Genomic DNA, 19,490 nt, shown 5'->3' with positions numbered 1-19,490 from the left:
GGTCCACCGGCAAAACACAACACACAGCTATTTTTTCGTTGTGTTCTTCAAATTTGCTCAATTTTTCTTCAACTCAACTTTGAGCTTTTTCATTGACCCCGGGATTCTTGTTTTCCGCAACTACTTCGACGCATGATGCCGGGATTTCGGGTCAACAAAAATAAATACTTGTGTTCTTCAAAAGTGACCTCCGTCACCAATCCAAATAGACAAAATACGATTCCAAGTTTCTCACTACTAGTCTAGGATGCAAATTATATACAAAGATGCATGGGTTGCCTCCCATGAAGCGCCCTTGTTTTATGTCGTAGGCTCGACGGAGTTATGAATGACAATCAATAATTTTGAAGGTAGGTAGCAATGGAGCTCACACTCTTGATGATAGGGGTTCCGGCAATGTAGTGCTTTAGCCGTTGTCCATTTACCTTGAATGTTTGGTCTCCATCGGATACCTCAACCGACCCATAGGGAAAAGCTCGGACCACGGTGAAAGGCCCCGACCACTTTGACTTTAGTTTTCCCGAAAATAGCTTGAACCTTGAGTTAAAGAGGAGAACCAAGTCCCCCTCCTTGAATTCCCTCCTTATAATAGCTTTGTCATGGAATCGCTTGGTCTTTTCCTTGTACAACCTAGAGCTCTCATAAGCCTCTAGTCGAAATTCTTCAAGCTCGTTGAGGTCAAGTAGCCGCTTCTCTCCGGCGCTCTTCAAGTCAAAGTTAAGTAGTCGGATGGCCCAATGTGCCTTGTGCTCCAACTCAACCGGCAAATGGCAAGGCTTCCCATACACCAACCGGAATGGTGAAGTTCCTATTGGTGTTTTGAAAGCGGTCCGGTAAGCCCACAATGCATCATTAAGCTTGGTAGACCAATCTTTCCTTGACCGACTCACGGTCTTTTCAAGGATCATCTTGATTTCACGGTTAGAGATTTCGGCTTGGCCGTTAGCTTGTGGGTGATAGGCAAGGCTCCGCCTATGTTGCACCCCATGCTTCTTGAGTAAAGCATCAAGAGTCCTCTCCCGGAAATGAGTTCCACGGTCACTTATCACAATTCGTGGAACTCCAAACCGTGGGAATATGATTGTCTCCATTAGTTTGGTCACTGATTTTGCGTCACAAGTCTTTGTTGGAATTGCTTCAACCCATTTGCTCACGTAGTCCACCGCAACAAGAATATACTCATTCCCATTTGATGAGGGAAAAGGGCCTTGATAGTCAATGCCCCATACATCGAATAACTCCACCTCAAGTATGTAGTTCATTGGCATTTCATGCCTCTTTGAAATGTTACCACTTCTTTGACACTTGTCACACTTCTTGACGTAGGTGGCCACATCGTGAAATAGGGAAGGCCAAAAGAATCCACATTGGAGCACCCTCGCGGCGGTTTTTCGTGAACTACCATGCCCTCCACTCGGCATGTCATGGCAATGAGAGATTATGGGTTGGACTTCTTCATTGGGGATGCATCTTCTAATTATCCCGTCGGCACAAGCTTTGTAGAGGCACGGTTCTTCCCAAAAATATTGCTTAAGGTCATGGAAGAATTTCTTTCTCTTATGGGAGTCATAACCGTGCGGGATGACCCCGGATACCAAATAATTTACATAGTCCGCGTACCAAGGGACATCCATCAAAGCAAGTGCGAATAGTTGATCATCCGGCAAGGAATCGTCAATTGGCAATCCATCCTTCCCCTTGACATGGAGTAGCCGAGAAAGATGATCGGCTACCACATTTTCCACACCCTTCTTGTCTCTAATTTCAATATCAAACTCTTGTAGCAAAAGTATCCACCGAATCAAGCGTGGTTTTGATTCCTTCTTGATTAGCAAGTGCCTCAATGCCGTGTGATCGGTGTGTACAATTACCTTAGAGCCCACCAAATAAGAACGAAACTTGTTCATGGCATATATGACCGCCAAAAGCTCCTTTTCGGTGGTAGTGTAATGTGATTGAGCTTCATCCAAAGTCTTGCTTGCATAATATATGGCATGGAGTTTACCATTCTTCTTTTGTCCTAGCACCGCTCCCACCGCCACATCACTAGCATCGCACATCAACTCAAAAGGTTCTCCCCAAGTGGGAGGTTGCATGATTGGAGCGGTGATGAGAGCTTCCTTCAACCTATTGAATGCATCCAAATACTCATTAGTAAATTCAAATGGCACATCTTTTCCAAGCAACAAAGTTAAAGGACGGGCAATCAAAGAAAAATCCTTAATGAATCTCCGGTAAAAACCGGCATGCCCAAGAAAACTCCTAATTCCTTTTACATTAGTGGGAGGGGGTAGTGTTTTGATCACTTCAATCTTGGCTTGATCAACTTCCAAGCCCTTACTTGACACTACATGACCCAAAACAACCCCGGATGTCACCATGAAATGACATTTCTCCCAATTCAAGACTAGACCACTCTCTTGACATCTTTTCAAGACCTTACCCAAATTAGCTAGACATCCATCAAATGAGGTGCCTACGACCGAGAAGTCGTCCATAAACACCTCCATGATATTCTCAACATATTCAGAAAATATAGCTAGCATGCATCTTTGAAATGTGGCCGGCGCATTGCAAAGCCCAAAGGGCATGCGCCTATAAGCAAAGGTGCCGAATGGGCACGTGAATGTGGTCTTTTCTTGGTCATTAGGGTGAATCGGGATTTGGAAAAACCCCGAAAACCCATCAAGGTAGCAAAAGTGAGAATGTTGGGCAAGTCTTTCCAACATTTGGTCAAGGAAAGGGAGGGGGAAATGGTCTTTCCTAGTTGCCTTGTTGAGGCGCCTATAGTCTATACACATTCTCCACCCGGTAGTGACTCTTGTTGGAATTAGTTCATTCTTATCATTGGTGACTACCGTGACCCCGCCCTTCTTTGGCACAACATGCACCGGGCTCACCCATGCACTATCGGAGATAGGGTAAATTATGCTTGCATCATAGAGCTTCAACACCTCCTTCCTAACCACTTCTTTCATAGCGGGGTTAAGGCGGCGTTGAGGCTCAATGGAAGATGCACTCTCATCCTCCAAATGAATGCGATGGGTGCAAAAAGAAGGGCTAATCCCCTTGATATCATCAATTGAGTACCCGATGACATCTTTGTATTTTCTCACAACATCAAGTAATTTTTGAAGTTCGGTGTCATTGAGTGCACTATTGACAATAATAGGGTAAGTATCATTAGGGCCAAGGAAAGCATGTTTAAGAGTAGAAGGAAGAGGTTTCAACTCCACTTGAGGAGGCGTAGATCTCTCCTCCTTTTTACCATCTCCTCTCAAGCTTTCAAATTCTTTGTCCGGGTCTTCTTCAATTGTTGCTTCCATAGCTAAAGCATACTCCCGGTGCTCCTTGCAATCCTTTACCTTGCCCTCAAGGAACCCTTGCAAACCCTTGTCTTCATCAAATTTCTTCATATCAACCCATTCTTCTACCACATCAATCATATAACAAGACTTTTCTTCCGAAGGCTCTTTCATAGCCTTGTTCAAGGAGAATTCAACCTTATCTTCACCCACTTGCAAAGAAAGCTTCCCATTCTTCACATCAATCATAGCACCCCCCGTAGCAAGGCAAGGGCGCCCCAATATGATGGGAATATTTGAGTCTTCGGGGATGTCCATTACATAGAAATCACATGGAAATACAAGTTTCCCCACCTTGAGTGGGACATCCTCCACAAGACCAATAGGGTATCTTACCGACCTATCCGCAAGTTGGAGAGAAACCCTTGTTGGTGAAAGCTCATAACCTTTCAACTTCTTAAAAATTTTGAGGGGCATAAGACTAATGCTAGCCCCCAAATCACACAAAGCCCTCTCAATGTGCACGGTCCCAATCTTACAAGGAATGGAGAAACTCCCCGGGTCTTCAAGCTTTTGAGGAGCCTCATTCATGAGAATTGCACTACACTCCTTGGATAAGTTCACCGTGGTTGTCGGGCTCAAGGAGTTTTTGTTAGAGATGAGCTCCTTCAAGAACTTGCCATAGCTTGGAATCTCCTTTACGGCATCAATGAAAGGCATAGTAATGTTGATACCCTTCATCATATCCATGAACTTCCCATACTTTTGTTCAAGTTTGGCTCTTGCCAACCTTTGTGGAAAGGGAACCGGTGGTACATAAGTTCTTACCACTTGTTGTTGAGGCTCTTCGACTACCCTTGTTGGTTCATCAATCACTTTTGGAGTTTCCACAACAATTTCCACGAGTTCCTCTTCTCCCTCCTTTTCTTCAATTACCTTAGGAGGTTCAACCACAACTTGAGGTTCAATGACATTACCCGGTCTACTACTCTTCCTTTTCTTGACAAATTCCCGGTCTTCCAAATCCCTACCACTCCTCAAGTGGATAGCATTCATAGTTTTCGGATTTTCCTCGGTTTTACCCGGGAACTTCCCTTGGGAGGCTTGAAGTTGGCTCATTTGAGTAGCCAATTGGGAGATTTGGTTGTCCGTCATCCGTTGAGAAGCTTGCATTTGGGTCCTAAGTTGGTTGATGGATGAGGTTGTCTCGTCATGTTTTTGAGTGGAATGGTTGATGAATTGTGTTTGAGTATTGGCAAGTTGGTTTTGTGAAGTCATCAATTGTTCCATCATGAGTTCCAAACTTGACTTTGGTTGGGTGGTTTGTTGGAAAGGTTGGGTGGTTTGTTGGAAAGGTTGGGTGTTTTGTTGAAAAGGTGGGTTGGTTGGTGGGTTGAGTGGTTGAAATTGTTGTTGCCTTGGTTGGAAGGTTCTCCCTTGGAAACCCGGTGGACCTTGGTTGAATGTAGTGTTTTGTTTTTGAGTTTGGAAGTTTGGTTGTTGTGATTTTTGTTGGAAGGTTGGGTTTTGGACATTTTGAGAGCCATAGGAGAAGTTTGGGTGGGCTCTCAATCCCGGGTGATATTGGTTGTTGTTAAATGCTTGCTTGGTAGGACTAGACTCCCATATCCCGTTCACTTGCTCCATACAACTTCCATCTCCAACCACCAAAGGACACTCATTGGGTGGGTGTCCTTGGTCTCCACAAAGCTCACAACTATAGACTTGGTTCCTCATAGAAGAATTGCTAGATGTTTTGCTTGAGCTCATCAAGGCAACTTGTTGCTTAAGCTCTTCTATCATCTCTTTCACTTCCACATTGTTGGCCGATTCGACCGTTGACTTCCCTTTCCTTTTGTGCCTATCATTGTTCCAATGAAAGGTACGAGAAGCCATTTCTTCAATAAGTTCTTTTGCCGTCTTGTGATCTATCTTATCCAAAGCTCCCTTCCCCGAGCCGGAATCAAGGTTCATCTTCATATCATTGTTTAACCCTTCATAGAAATTGTTGATGAGCTCATCATCTCCAATACCGTGGTGAGGACATAGCCTTTGGAGGCCCTTGTACCTCTCCCATGCTTCATAAAGGGTCTCATCTTCTTGTTGGGTGAACCCTTGGAGCTCACTCTTAATTCTTGCGGTTCGTTGGGGTGGGAAATACTTGTTGAGAAAAGCCTTAGAGACATCGTCCCAAGTCCGAAGAGAGTCGGGTTCACAACTTTTAAGCCATTCCTTGGCACTTCCCCTCAAAGAGTAAGGGAAAAGCCTAAGGCGTACGGCATCTTCCGTGACTCCATTGGCCTTGAACATGTCACAACTATCCAAGAACTCGTTGAGATGCTCGTTGGGGTTTTCGGTGGCTCCCCCTCCGAATTGATTCCCTTGGACAAGTTGTAGCAAGGTGGCTTTCACATCAAAATTGTTGGCTTGAATAGGTGGCTTCACAATACTCGGATTCACCACCTTTTTCGGAGCCAAGTTATCTCTCATAGGGACCGCGGCCATTGTTACTTCCGTTTCCGGTGTTGCAAAAGGATTTTCGAAAGTTTCAAAGACCCGTGGTCCTTCTTGAAGGTTCTCAATTACTGGATTTTCTTGAGGAATCGGTGTTTCTATAAGCCCTCTTCTACGGAGTGAATTTAGTCTTCTCGCGGTTGCTTCGATCTCGTGGTCAATCGGTCTAATTGGTTGACCTCTTCGATTTCTTCTTCTCATGCAAGAAGTCCTACACACTCAAGAGAGAGATTAGTAACAAAAGACTTAGTCTAAACAAGAATGAAAACAATTAATATCTAGCCGAACTCCCCGGCAACGGCGCCAAAAACTTGATGGTATCAAGCTATACCTCGCAAGTGCACGATTTTATCGTTGTACACTATTAAGGGTCGATCCCACAAGGAGTTGAGAAGATTACTAATTGTTCTAATCCTATCGTTTAGCTAAGTCAACAATAAAAGATGATGGTTGTTATACTAATGCTCCCTAAAACAAAATGCAATGCAAACTTAACAAAAGCAAGGAAAAAAAGCAAGAACGAAGGATAAATTGTAATTCAAATGGTTAACGGCCTAAGACTCGGTTCTTCCCAAACAATTCGCAATTCCACATAGTTAAATCTCTAGGCTAATCACAAGGGTAGTTAGGTGAGGAGGTGACGACTCTAATTCGCCTAAGACCCCCCTCTCGGGTTCGAAATAGGACACTAGTGCTACCCACCAACCCCCCTCTCGGGTTCGAAGGTCGGAATCCCTAACTCAATACCCGACTACCCCAAAACATGCATTATTCCCAAGGTAGTCCAATATTTGCTAAGGTCATTAAGCCCCGTCAATTCCCGGGTCATCCCACTCCCTCTCTCGAGGGTCGATTTCAAACGCTAGATTAGAGGTGTCCTACCCCGGTTCTCCCTTTCGGTCTCAACCAAGGTCAACAATAGGGTCAAATCAAGGGTATCCAAATCACAACCTAACCAACTCTCGTTGGTGGTCAAGGGTCGTAAGTCGACACTACCCAAAAGTCAACCCATAAACCAAGTCAATCCTCTAATCTACCCTCACCAATTTCCCCAAATAATTAGCCTTTATGAAATTCAACTAGTGAAATTACTCATGTTGGGTCAAACCGAGCCCTAGTGGAAGACTACTCACTAATCATGGTCCTAATTGCAAAATAAACAATAAAGATGGAAACTTTGGTCACAAACATGGTGAGAAGATGAAATTCACTACTAAACATGCAACAATCTAGCAATTGGTGTAAGGAAAGATGATTTAATCTAATAATGAGAGTGATTAAACCTAAAGACACAATCTTTAACCAAATCAACTCAAAGATTAAGTCTTTGAGGACAACTACCCAAGGATGAACAAAAGAAAGAAAGACAAAGGAAAGATCAACAATAAAAAGATGAACAATGATGAAATTAACAACAACAAACAAACAACACCAACAATCTTAACATAAACAATCAAACAAACATAAAAGAAGAACAAAATGTAAACAAATGAAAATAGGGAGAGAATTAATACCAACAAAATAGTGAAAGAGGAATTTGGATAGAAATAATAAAGAAGGAAATCCTTCAATCTTCTTACAAACCCAAATTCAATCACTAATTGATTGAAGAACTTCTCTAATTAAGGAAAGATTAACAAAGAGATTAAGAAAGTTTAAAGCTTGAAAGGGTAAAATTCTGGATCTAGGGTTGTGTGTACAAAAGGGTTTAAGAGGGGGTATTTATAGGCTTGTACAAGATTAGGAAGAAAAAGGAAGAAAAGCCCAAATCCCGTGCTGCTGTGTTTTGCCGGTCCACCGGCAGCCGGTGGTCTTACCGGTAAAACCGTGCAAGATTAAAAAATAGCTGGCATTTGTGTTTTGCCGGTGGGCCGGTTGCCGGCCTGCCGGCAAAACACCTTCTTCAGGACTTCTTCTTTTTCTTCAAGGTGCGTAATGCCGGTTGACCGGCTACCGGTGCTCCTACCGGCAGCGAGGCCAAGCTCGTTTTTCCTTCAATTCTTCTTTTAATTCCACTTGTTGTGCTTTACCGGTGGGCCGGTTGCCGGCCTGCCGGCAAAGCACCTTCTTCAGCTTTTCTTCAAATTTCTTGAGTGATTCTCTGGGGTGTGTTTTGCCGGCGGCTAGACCGGCTGCCGGTCTGCCGGCAAAACACACAGTCTTCATTTCTTCACCTCTTCTTCATGTAAAGGCAATGGGGTGCCTTTCTTGCCCCAATTCCTCCATACTTGGGCCGTTTCCTACAAAAGGACACGCAAGGTGACAAGTACGGGTGTTGGGCACAAAATGCAAGGAAAAACACCCGAAACCGACTCGATACGAGTCGGTATGCATAAAAGAAAGAGGGAATTGGAAGTAAAATAATCGTATATCAAACCTCCCCACACTTAAACCTTACTCGTCCCCGAGTAAGTCCTTAAACAAAATGTACAAAACATTATTATGATGGATATGGAGAGTGGATGCACAATATAAGCATCACCCAACTAAACTACTACTAAAGCCGATCGAGTATTAGCGCACTCAACGCCCCTTCAACTCACAATTTGACACCCATGAGGGGAGAGTGCCCTATTGCAAGGCAAGTCGGGTCTTGCTACAAAACTTTTGACACATTCATCATGAAAGCACGTAATCAACAAATAGAATGCATCTAACAAAATGACCCACTTTCCTCATCTAAGTGGTCGGATTTTTCAAACAACAAAACATGGTCTCGGTCGGGAGTACTGTCTCGGGAGTGCCAATTGAGGTGCCAACCCCTAAATGTGACAAAAGCAACCCTTGTGTGACCAATGCTCAAGAAACAAATTCAAGAGCGGGGAAAGGGAAGAGAGGCGAGTCCGCCGAGAATTACAAAACCGACACAAGATTCAACCAAAGGACCCATGACTAAGGAGACCAAGGCAACGACATCCTCACGGTTTTCACTCGTCACTCAATGAAAGAACAAGGTGATTTTTGTGACAAAAAGTAACCAAAATCACTCAACTAACTCGACTAGCGAAAACGTGCCCGCAATCTAATGTGTACCACCGTCCTATGTCCAATGAAATGCAAACAAAGGGAAAAATGCACAAAACATGAAGCAAGGGTTACAATGGGGCTAAGGAGAAGGTTGAAACGGGATTGGTGCAAGCACCGTTTGGACATGTGGGGTTCAAATCAAGAATCGTCGACACATCACATCCCATCTCTTATTGCAACACATGAGACACGTCTATGCCCTAACATAGCATTGATGACCAAAACCATGCAAAAATTGCATAAACCCAACTCAAGTAGGAAAAATTTGATAAAACTCCTTTTATTTCAACAAATGGTAACGTCTACACCGTAACAACGACTCGGTTTCCCAAGTTATGCAAAAATTGTGTAAACCCGACTCATTTTGGAAAAACATCAATTTGCCCCTTTTTATTTAGCAACGGCTTTTTCTACCCCTTTAAATGATGAGTAGGGGTGTTGCTTGCCTTTTTCTTTTTCTTGACAACAAACAAATATATACAACACAACTAACTCATTTTTTTTGGATTTTTCATGACTTTTTTTTTTTTCACTTTTCTATTTTGTTTTTCATTCCTTGTTCAAAACCTCTTATTTATATAAAATGCCAAATCATACCAAATTCCGACCCAAACGGAGATGTATACTATCCGCCATTATGACCCAATCACCTCCTAAAACTCTACTACAAAACCGACCAATTCTTGATTAAGGAAGGGTGGTTATGGAATGTAGCTATTTTAGTGGGTTTGCCAATGAAAAGGCTAAGGCTCAAAGGGGGTGAATCAAAAAGGGAGATAATGTAGGGAATAAAACAAGGCTATTTGGCTATGTGAGGTTCATATAAACTGATTTTTGCTTCAAATCATATGCACAAAAATGTAATGCAATTTCATGATCTAAGGACGATGCGACACACTTGTGCGTAGTGATGTGACACGCCTCGCGAGGAGGCCTACTCTCAAACCTAGATGAGGGCGGGGTATGGATGTACCCACCCTAGGAGGCTCTACCCTTACCTTTGAGTAGCTAAGTCGAGCCAAAGGTCTAGTCTACGGCCCTAGGTCTCACAAGGTTGGTCTAAACTCTTTGGTCAAGCCCTCCTTCCTCGGCTAACTAAGAGGCCACGGGTGCGAGTCACGAGGAGGGGAAAGGCACAATTGGGCACATTAGTTCATCATGGGGGTACTTGGTTCCCTTCCTTTGACCATGTTCTTCCTTAAAAGCTTATTTACAAACTCAATGCAAAAGAAAGAAATGCAACAAGTATTTACATGTGAACAAATGCATGCGGAAATTCAAACAAACATGAAATGAAACGTGCAACAAATTGGCTAAACCTAGCAGCACATCAACACCAAAATTCCAAACGGTCTCCCAAGGAGACACCCAAAGCAACAAAATTCCCATCCTCCTTCAAAATATCAAAGATACCAAAAAGAAAGAATAGTAAAAGGAGCAAGGGATAGGAAGGATTATACCAAGCGGTCTTCTAGCTCCTTTTGCCCCAAGTGGTCAATGTGCCAAGCCAAAAGGTTAGACAAAACATATATATACAATGCAATTTTTTTGAATTTTTCAGAAATTTTTCGATTTTTAGGCATTTTCTCTAATTTATAAACATTTACAAATATAAACAAATATGCACAAGAGTGGATATTTCCCTCCCCACACTTGAGATGTACATTGTCCTCAATGGACAAAAGCATAGGGAGTGAATAAGGAAAAGAAATGAACATATTTTTTGATTTTTGATTTTTCAAAGGGAAAATAACAAATTTTTGTGATTTTTGGTTTTGAATAATTAAAAAGACATATTTTTGGTTTTTTTTTTTTTTGATATGAGAACTCCCTCCCCACACTTATTTATTTACATTACTTCCAAATGGAAATAAATGTGTGGAGGGAATTCAAATTAAAAGCATGTTTTTGTTTTTTTTTTTTAGGCCCTCCCCACACTTATTTATAGACATGGGAGGGCATATTAGTGAAATAAATTAACATGTTTTTGGTTTTTTTGGTCATTTTTTCAATTTTTAGTTGGTTTTTATTTTGAAAATGCAATGCATGCTCTATTCTATATGCTAAATTGAAATGACAATGCAAATTATGCTAAGTGAATGCAATTACTAAATGTGACAATATAGTACAAAATTGAAATCTAATGCAATCCTATATGATGCAACTAAATGATTTATCAACGAAATGCATGCGAAAAATTTAAACATGAATGAGAAATTTGGATAAAAGGGAGAAATCATACTTGTCATTTGGAGTGATTGGGAGGATAGAAAGCCATCAATTCGGGGACTAAGACCCCATCTCATCATCAAAATCTTCATCATTGATATCATCTCCGGTGTTTAAATCGGAGCCTTGAATCAAATCATCGGGGTTGAAGGTGAAATTACCTCCACTACCGCCGTCACCCGGAAAACCACCCGTGAAATCACCACTCATATTCATCACGCCGCTATCTCCTCCCGTGAAACCACCACCGGATCCCGACGCACCCGCATCACTAGCAAAATAGGGCCGAACTCCCCCAAACCATTGGGCCTCATGGCCCTCCGGTCTAGACTCGGGCATAGGCGGGAAAACGGGTCGCGCAAAGTAGTCCGGTTGGAGGTTAAGACCTCCGCGGACCATCCTCCCATCCTCTCTCGAGTAGTTCCCATCGGGCCAAGTGAAGTAGGAGGGGTGAGGGTGCTCATAACCCACGTAATCCCGTCGACAAAAATCATCATAGATGGGATAAGTACCGGTAGCTTGATCATAATATATCCGGTCCAACTTTCTCCCCAAAACGTCCCTCTCACTAGCGGCTTTTGCCGTGGCAATGTCCATCCTCTCCATCCACTCGGTGAGGGAAGGTGGCAAGGGAGGAGGGGTCGAGGAGGACGCCTCACCTTGTTGAAAGTGCCATGGTGGAGGTTGATGAGTTTGAGGTGCGGCGTATCGTAGGGAGGAGGGAGTGTCGCGTCTACGGTCCCTAGAATAAACCCGTGGAATATTGGGAGGAGGTTGGTCGGCGGGAGGGTCTTCTTCAATATCAAGGAGATAAGACTCCTTGTCCTTTTCAATTTTTACCGCGGTAACATTTGGAAGCCGGATGGAGTTCTTGTGATTGATTTGCCAATATTCAAGGCCGTCGTTGGGGTTCTCTTTGAGCCACTCAAGCTTTGTAGTCAAGTAGTGCTTTGTCAAGTAAGTGTCCCCGGGTATCCAATTCATCGTGGAAAGGTCAACCGGACGGTCCATGTTGCGGGCAATTCGGGTGATCATGCCACCCACATGTATCGGGGTTTTATGCCCCGGAGAACTAGCAATCTTGGATAGATTAAGGGCTAGGTAGTGAGCCACATTAATTCGGAAGGGGGTGGGTTTCGTGAACAAGTGGGACCCCAAAATTTCAAGCTCGTGGGTCCTAAACACCCATGGCTCATCTACCGCAAGAACGGTGCACCCCATACATCTATGCCACACCCGAATGACGGGATTGTGGCAACTCATCGCGGGCCTTTTTACCCCGGGTTGATCATCAATGCCCGAAATTGCCTTCCACACACGGGAATAGTGAAAATCAGCGGGCGGGGTATGCGACGTCGCATTTTCCAGCCCAAAAATTTGAGCCAACCGACCCAAAGTGATGTTATGTTCCCGGTTCATTAGTCTAAAACTAAGAGTGGCCACCATCCCCGTTTGCCGGTGCTTGGTAATCTTAAGACTACTCAAAAATTCCCATGTAATCCGGGGGTAAGTGTATTCATGCATGAAAAATATGCCCCTCATACCACACCCCGTAAACAAAGCTTCCGTCTCCCCAAAGAATCCCAAGGGTGCACAAAGACGGATGATGAAGAAATTTAGTAGGGGTGAGGGGACGATTTTTAAAGAGAATAAACTTACCCTTCTGCGTAGGTGTGGTAAACTCGACAGTGGGAAAGTCCGGATCGGGGTATGTATCGGTTGCGGCCCGAGCAATCAATGCCTCTTGGTCCCTTGCTATGTCGGCTCTTGTCCTTCTTCCCGACATCTTGATGATTGGAGTAGATTGGTGAAGGTTTGAGGGAGTTTGATTGAGTTTTAATGGAGTTAGGGTTGAAAAGGGGGAAAAATAATGGAGGATTGAAGAAGGAAGAAAGAAGAAATGAAATGAGAAAAGGGGTTTCACGGGTTTTAATTTTGCGTCTGATGATGCGTTTTTTGCGGTTGGTTTAACCAAGCAACCGGTCTGCCGGTAAAACGCACTCCCCCTTTTTTCTATTTTTCGATTTTCTCCTTCAAGATTTTTGTCCTCGCTGCCGGTGGACCAACCGGCTGCCGGTCCACCGGCAAAACACTCTCCTCAATTAAATCTCCCATATACCAGGTGTGTTATGCCGGTGAGCCGGTTGCCGGCCTACCGGCAAAACACACTCCTCAGTCAAAAATCCAACTTCCCAGCTTAAAGTATGAGTGTTTTACCGGTGGGCCGGTTGCCGGCCTGCCGGCAAAACACTCCTCTTCACCAATTCTTCAAATTTTTTTTTCAAGTCACAGGTGTGTTATGCCGGTGAGCCGGCTGCCGACCAACCGGTATAACACACTCTCAATCATCAATTCTTCTTGTTTTCTGCCTGCCAGGTGTGTTGTGCCGGTGAGCCGGCTGCCGGCCTACCGGCAAAACACACCACTTCTTTAATTTCCAAAAAACTTGTTTGGTCTCGCTGCCGGTGGACCAACCGGCTGCCGGTCCACCGGCAAAACACAACACACAGCTATTTTTTCGTTGTGTTCTTCAAATTTGCTCAATTTTTCTTCAACTCAACTTTGAGCTTTTTCATTGACCCCGGGATTCTTGTTTTCCGCAACTACTCCGACGCATGATGCCGGGATTTCGGGTCAACAAAAATAAATACTTGTGCTCTTCAAAAGTGACCTCCGTCACCAATCCAAATAGACAAAATACGATTCCAAGTTTCTCACTACTAGTCTAGGATGCAAATTATATACAAAGATGCATGGGTTGCCTCCCATGAAGCGCCCTTGTTTTATGTCGTATGCTCGACGGAGTTATGAATGACAATCAATAATTTTGAAGGTAGGTAGCAATGGAGCTCACACTCTTGATGATAGGGGTTCCGGCAATGTAGTGCTTTAGCCGTTGTCCATTTACCTTGAATGTTTGGTCTCCATCGGATACCTCAACCGACCCATAGGGGAAAGCTCGGACCACCGTGAAAGGCCCCGACCACTTTGACTTTAGTTTTCCCGAAAATAGCTTGAACCTTGAGTTAAAGAGGAGAACCAAGTCCCCCTCCTTGAATTCCCTCCTTATAATAGCTTTGTCATGGAATCGCTTGGTCTTTTCCTTGTACAACCTAGAGCTCTCATAAGCCTCTAGTCAAAATTCTTCAAGCTCGTTGAGGTCAAGTAGCCGCTTCTCTCCGGCGCTCTTCAAGTCAAAGTTAAGTAGTCGGATGGCCCAATGTGCCTTGTGCTCCAACTCAACCGGCAAATGGCAAGGCTTCCCATACACCAACCGGAATGGTGAAGTTCCTATTGGTGTTTTGAAAGCGGTCCGGTAAGCCCACAATGCATCATTAAGCTTGGTAGACCAATCTTTCCTTGACCGACTCACGGTCTTTTCAAGGATCATCTTGATTTCACGGTTAGAGATTTCGGCTTGGCCGTTAGCTTGTGGGTGATAGGCAAGGCTCCGCCTATGTTGCACCCCATGCTTCTTGAGTAAAGCATCAAGAGTCCTCTCCCGGAAATGAGTTCCACGGTCACTTATCACAATTCGTGGAACTCCAAACCGTGGGAATATGATTGTCTCCATTAGTTTGGTCACTGATTTTGCGTCACAAGTCTTTGTTGGAATTGCTTCAACCCATTTGCTCACGTAGTCCACCGCAACAAGAATATACTCATTCCCATTTGATGAGGGAAAAGGGCCTTGATAGTCAATGCCCCATACATCGAATAACTCCACCTCAAGTATGTAGTTCATTGGCATTTCATGCCTCTTTGAAATGTTACCACTTCTTTGACACTTGTCACACTTCTTGACGTAGGTGGCCACATCGTGAAATAGGGAAGGCCAAAAGAATCCACATTGGAGCACCCTCGCGGCGGTTTTTCGTGAACTACCATGCCCTCCACTCGGCATGTCATGGCAATGAGAGATTATGGGTTGGACTTCTTCATTGGGGATGCATCTTCTAATTATCCCGTCGGCACAAGCTTTGTAGAGGCACGGTTCTTCCCAAAAATATTGCTTAAGGTCATGGAAGAATTTCTTTCTCTTATGGGAGTCATAACCGTGCGGGATGACCCCGGATACCAAATAATTTACATAGTCCGCGTACCAAGGGACATCCATCAAAGCAAGTGCGAATAGTTGATCATCCGGCAAGGAATCGTCAATTGGCAATCCATCCTTCCCCTTGACATGGAGTAGCCGAGAAAGATGATCGGCTACCACATTTTCCACACCCTTCTTGTCTCTAATTTCAATATCAAACTCTTGTAGCAAATGTATCCACCGAATCAAGCGTGGTTTTGATTCCTTCTTGATTAGCAAGTGCCTCAATGCCGTGTGATCGGTGTGTACAATTACCTTAGAGCCCACCAAATAAGAACGAAACTTGTTCATGGCATATATGACAGCCAAAAGCTCCTTTTCGGTGGTAGTGTAATGTGATTGAGCTTCATCCAAAGTCTTGCTTGCATAATATATGGCATGGAGTTTACCATTCTTCTTTTGTCCTAGCACCGCTCCCACCGCCACATCACTAGCATCGCACATCAACTCAAAAGGTTCTCCCCAAGTGGGAGGTTGCATGATTGGAGCGGTGATGAGAGCTTCCTTCAACCTATTGAATGCATCCAAATACTCATTAGTAAATTCAAATGGCACATCTTTTCCAAGCAACAAAGTTAAAGGACGGGCAATCAAAGAAAAATCCTTAATGAATCTCCGGTAAAAACCGGCATGCCCAAGAAAACTCCTAATTCCTTTTACATTAGTGGGAGGGGGTAGTGTTTTGATTACTTCAATCTTGGCTTGATCAACTTCCAAGCCCTTACTTGACACTACATGACCCAAAACAACCCCGGATGTCACCATGAAATGACATTTCTCCCAATTCAAGACTAGACCACTCTCTTGACATCTTTTCAAGACCTTACCCAAATTAGCTAGACATCCATCAAATGAGGTGCCTACGACCGAGAAGTCGTCCATAAACACCTCCATGATATTCTCAACATATTCGGAAAATATAGCTAGCATGCATCTTTGAAATGTGGCCGGCGCATTGCAAAGCCCAAAGGGCATGCGCCTATAAGCAAAGGTGCCGAATGGGCACGTGAATGTGGTCTTTTCTTGGTAATTAGGGTGAATCGGGATTTGGAAAAACCCCGAAAACCCATCAAGGTAGAAAAAGTGAGAATGTTGGGCAAGTCTTTCCAACATTTGGTCAAGGAAAGGGAGGGGGAAATGGTCTTTCCTAGTTGCCTTGTTGAGGCACCTATAGTCTATACACATTCTCCACCCGGTAGTGACTCTTGTTGGAATTAGTTCATTCTTATCATTGGTGACTACCGTGACCCCGCCCTTCTTTGGCACAACATGCACCGGGCTCACCCATGCACTATCGGAGATAGGGTAAATTATGCTTGCATCATAGAGCTTCAACACCTCCTTCCTAACCACTTCTTTCATAGCGGGGTTAAGGCGGCGTTGAGGCTCAATGGAAGATGCACTCTCATCCTCCAAATGAATGCGATGGGTGCAAAAAGAAGGGCTAATCCCCTTGATATCATCAATTGAGTACCCGATGACATCTTTGTATTTTCTCACAACATCAAGTAATTTTTGAAGTTCGGTGTCATTGAGTGCACTATTGACAATAATAGGGTAAGTATCATTAGGGCCAAGGAAAGCATGTTTAAGAGTAGAAGGAAGAGGTTTCAACTCCACTTGAGGAGGCGTAGATCTCTCCTCCTTTTTACCATCTCCTCTCAAGCTTTCAAATTCTTTGTCCGGGTCTTCTTCAATTGTTGCTTCCATAGCTAAAGCATACTCCCGGTGCTCCTTGCAATCCTTTACCTTGCCCTCAAGGAACCCTTGCAAACCCTTGTCTTCATCAAATTTCTTCATATCAACCCATTCTTCTACCACATCAATCATATAACAAGACTTTTCTTCCGAAGGCTCTTTCATAGCCTTGTTCAAGGAGAATTCAACCTTATCTTCACCCACTTGCAAAGAAAGCTTCCCATTCTTCACATCAATCATAGCACCCCCCGTAGCAAGGCAAGGGCGCCCCAATATGATGGGAATATTTGAGTCTTCGGGGATGTCCATTACATAGAAATCACATGGAAATGCAAGTTTCCCCACCTTGAGTGGGACATCCTCCACAAGACCAATAGGGTATCTTACCGACCTATCCGCAAGTTGGAGAGAAACCCTTGTTGGTGAAAGCTCATAACCTTTCAACTTCTTAAAAATTTTGAGGGGCATAAGACTAATGCTAGCCCCCAAATCACACAAAGCCCTCTCAATGTGCACGGTCCCAATCTTACAAGGAATGGAGAAACTCCCTGGGTCTTCAAGCTTTTGAGGAGCCTCATTCATGAGAATTGCACTACACTCCTTGGATAAGTTCACCGTGGTTGTCGGGCTCAAGGAGTTTTTGTTAGAGATGAGCTCCTTCAAGAACTTGCCATAGCTTGGAATCTCCTTTACGGCATCAATGAAAGGCATAGTAATGTTGATACCCTTCATCATATCCATGAACTTCCCATACTTTTGTTCAAGTTTGGCTCTTGCCAACCTTTGTGGAAAGGGAACCGGTGGTACATAAGTTCTTACCACTTGTTGTTGAGGCTCTTCGACTACCCTTGTTGGTTCATCAATCACTTTTGGAGTTTCCACAACAATTTCCACGAGTTCCTCTTCTCCCTCCTTTTCTTCAATTACCTTAGGAGGTTCAACCACAACTTGAGGTTCAATGACATTACCCGGTCTACTACTCTTCCTTTTCTTGACAAATTCCCGGTCTTCCAAATCCCTACCACTCCTCAAGTGGATAGCATTCATAGTTTTCGGATTTTCCTCGGTTTTACCCGGGAATTTCCCTTGGGAGGCTTGAAGTTGGCTCATTTGAGTAGCCAATTGGGAGATTTGGTTGTCCGTCATCCGTTGAGAAGCTTGCATTTGGGTCCTAAGTTGGTTGATGGATGAGGTTGTCTCGTCATGTTTTTGAGTGGAATGGTTGATGAATTGTGTTTGAGTATTGACAAGTTGGTTTTGTGAAGTCATCAATTGTTCCATCATGAGTTCCAAACTTGACTTTGGTTGGGTGGTTTGTTGGAAAGGTTGGGTGGTTTGTTGGAAAGGTTGGGTGTTTTGTTGAAAAGGTGGGTTGGTTGGTGGGTTGAGTGGTTGAAATTGTTGTTGCCTTGGTTGGAAGGTTCTACCTTGGAAACCCGGTGGACCTTGGTTGAATGTAGTGTTTTGTTTTTGAGTTTGGAAGTTTGGTTGTTGTGATTTTTGTTGGAAGGTTGGGTTTTGGACATTTTGAGAGCCATAGGAGAAGTTTGGGTGGGCTCTCAATCCCGGGTGATATTGGTTGTTGTTAAATGCTTGCTTGGCCGGACTAGACTCCCATATCCCGTTCACTTGCTCCATACAACTTCCATCTCCAACCACCAAGGGACACTCATTGGGTGGGTGTCCTTGGTCTCCACAAAGCTCACAACTATAGACTTGGTTCCTCATAGAAGAATTGCTAGATGTTTTGCTTGAGCTCATCAAGGCAACTTGTTGCTTAAGCTCTTCTATCATCTCTTTCACTTCCACATTGTTGGCCGATTCGACCGTTGACTTCCCTTTCCTTTTGTGCCTATCATTGTTCCAATGAAAGGTACGAGAAGCCATTTCTTCAATAAGTTCTTTTGCCGTCTTGTGATCTATCTTATCCAAAGCTCCCTTCCCCGAGCCGGAATCAAGGTTCATCTTCATATCATTGTTTAACCCTTCATAGAAATTGTTGATGAGCTCATCATCTCCAATACCGTGGTGAGGACATAGCCTTTGGAGGCCCTTGTACCTCTCCCATGCTTCATAAAGGGTCTCATCTTCTTGTTGGGTGAACCCTTGGAGCTCACTCTTAATTCTTGCGGTTCGTTGGGGTGGGAAATACTTGTTGAGAAAAGCCTTAGAGACATCGTCCCAAGTCCGAAGAGAGTCGGGTTCACAACTTTTAAGCCATTCCTTGGCACTTCCCCTCAAAGAGTAAGGGAAAAGCCTAAGGCGTACGGCATCTTCCGTGACTCCATTGGCCTTGAACATGTCACAACTATCCAAGAACTCGTTGAGATGCTCGTTGGGGTTTTCGGTGGCTCCCCCTCCGAATTGATTCCCTTGGACAAGTTGTAGCAAGGTGGCTTTCACATCAAAATTGTTGGCTTGAATAGGTGGCTTCACAATACTCGGATTCACCACCTTTTTCGGAGCCAAGTTATCTCTCATAGGGACCGCGGCCATTGTTACTTCCGTTTCCGGTGTTGCAAAAGGATTTTCGAAAGTTTCAAAGACCCGTGGTCCTTCTTGAAGGTTCTCAATTACTGGATTTTCTTGAGGAATCGGTGTTTCTATAAGCCCTCTTC

At 44.0% G+C, this 19,490-nt stretch overlaps 1 protein-coding gene and 2 non-coding genes across 3 annotated transcripts; 2 read left to right on the top strand and 1 right to left on the bottom strand.

Annotated features, from left to right (window-relative positions):
• Window positions 1-335: 335 nt before the first annotated feature.
• Window positions 336-4,460, bottom strand: LOC141651193 (uncharacterized). Its single transcript, XM_074458914.1, has 3 exons — window positions 3,811-4,460; window positions 1,621-1,758; window positions 336-972 (listed from the first exon to the last, which is right to left on the bottom strand). The coding sequence occupies exons 1-3, from the start codon at window positions 4,458-4,460 to the stop codon at window positions 336-338; spliced, it is 1,425 nt and encodes a 474-aa protein (XP_074315015.1).
• Window positions 4,461-5,334: 874 nt separating this feature from the next.
• Window positions 5,335-5,441, top strand: LOC141654458 (small nucleolar RNA R71). Its single transcript, XR_012548017.1, has one exon. It is a non-coding gene; the product is annotated as a small nucleolar RNA R71 (small nucleolar RNA).
• A 13,451-nt stretch (window positions 5,442-18,892) lies between these two features.
• On the top strand, window positions 18,893-18,999 carry LOC141654457 (small nucleolar RNA R71). The gene has a single exon (XR_012548016.1). It is a non-coding gene; the product is annotated as a small nucleolar RNA R71 (small nucleolar RNA).
• Window positions 19,000-19,490: the final 491 nt, after the last annotated feature.

This window comes from Silene latifolia, chromosome 4 (assembly GCF_048544455.1).
Source record: "Silene latifolia isolate original U9 population chromosome 4, ASM4854445v1, whole genome shotgun sequence".
NCBI lineage: Eukaryota > Viridiplantae > Streptophyta > Magnoliopsida > Caryophyllales > Caryophyllaceae > Silene > Silene latifolia.
This window is presented reverse-complemented; position numbering and strand designations above follow the sequence as displayed.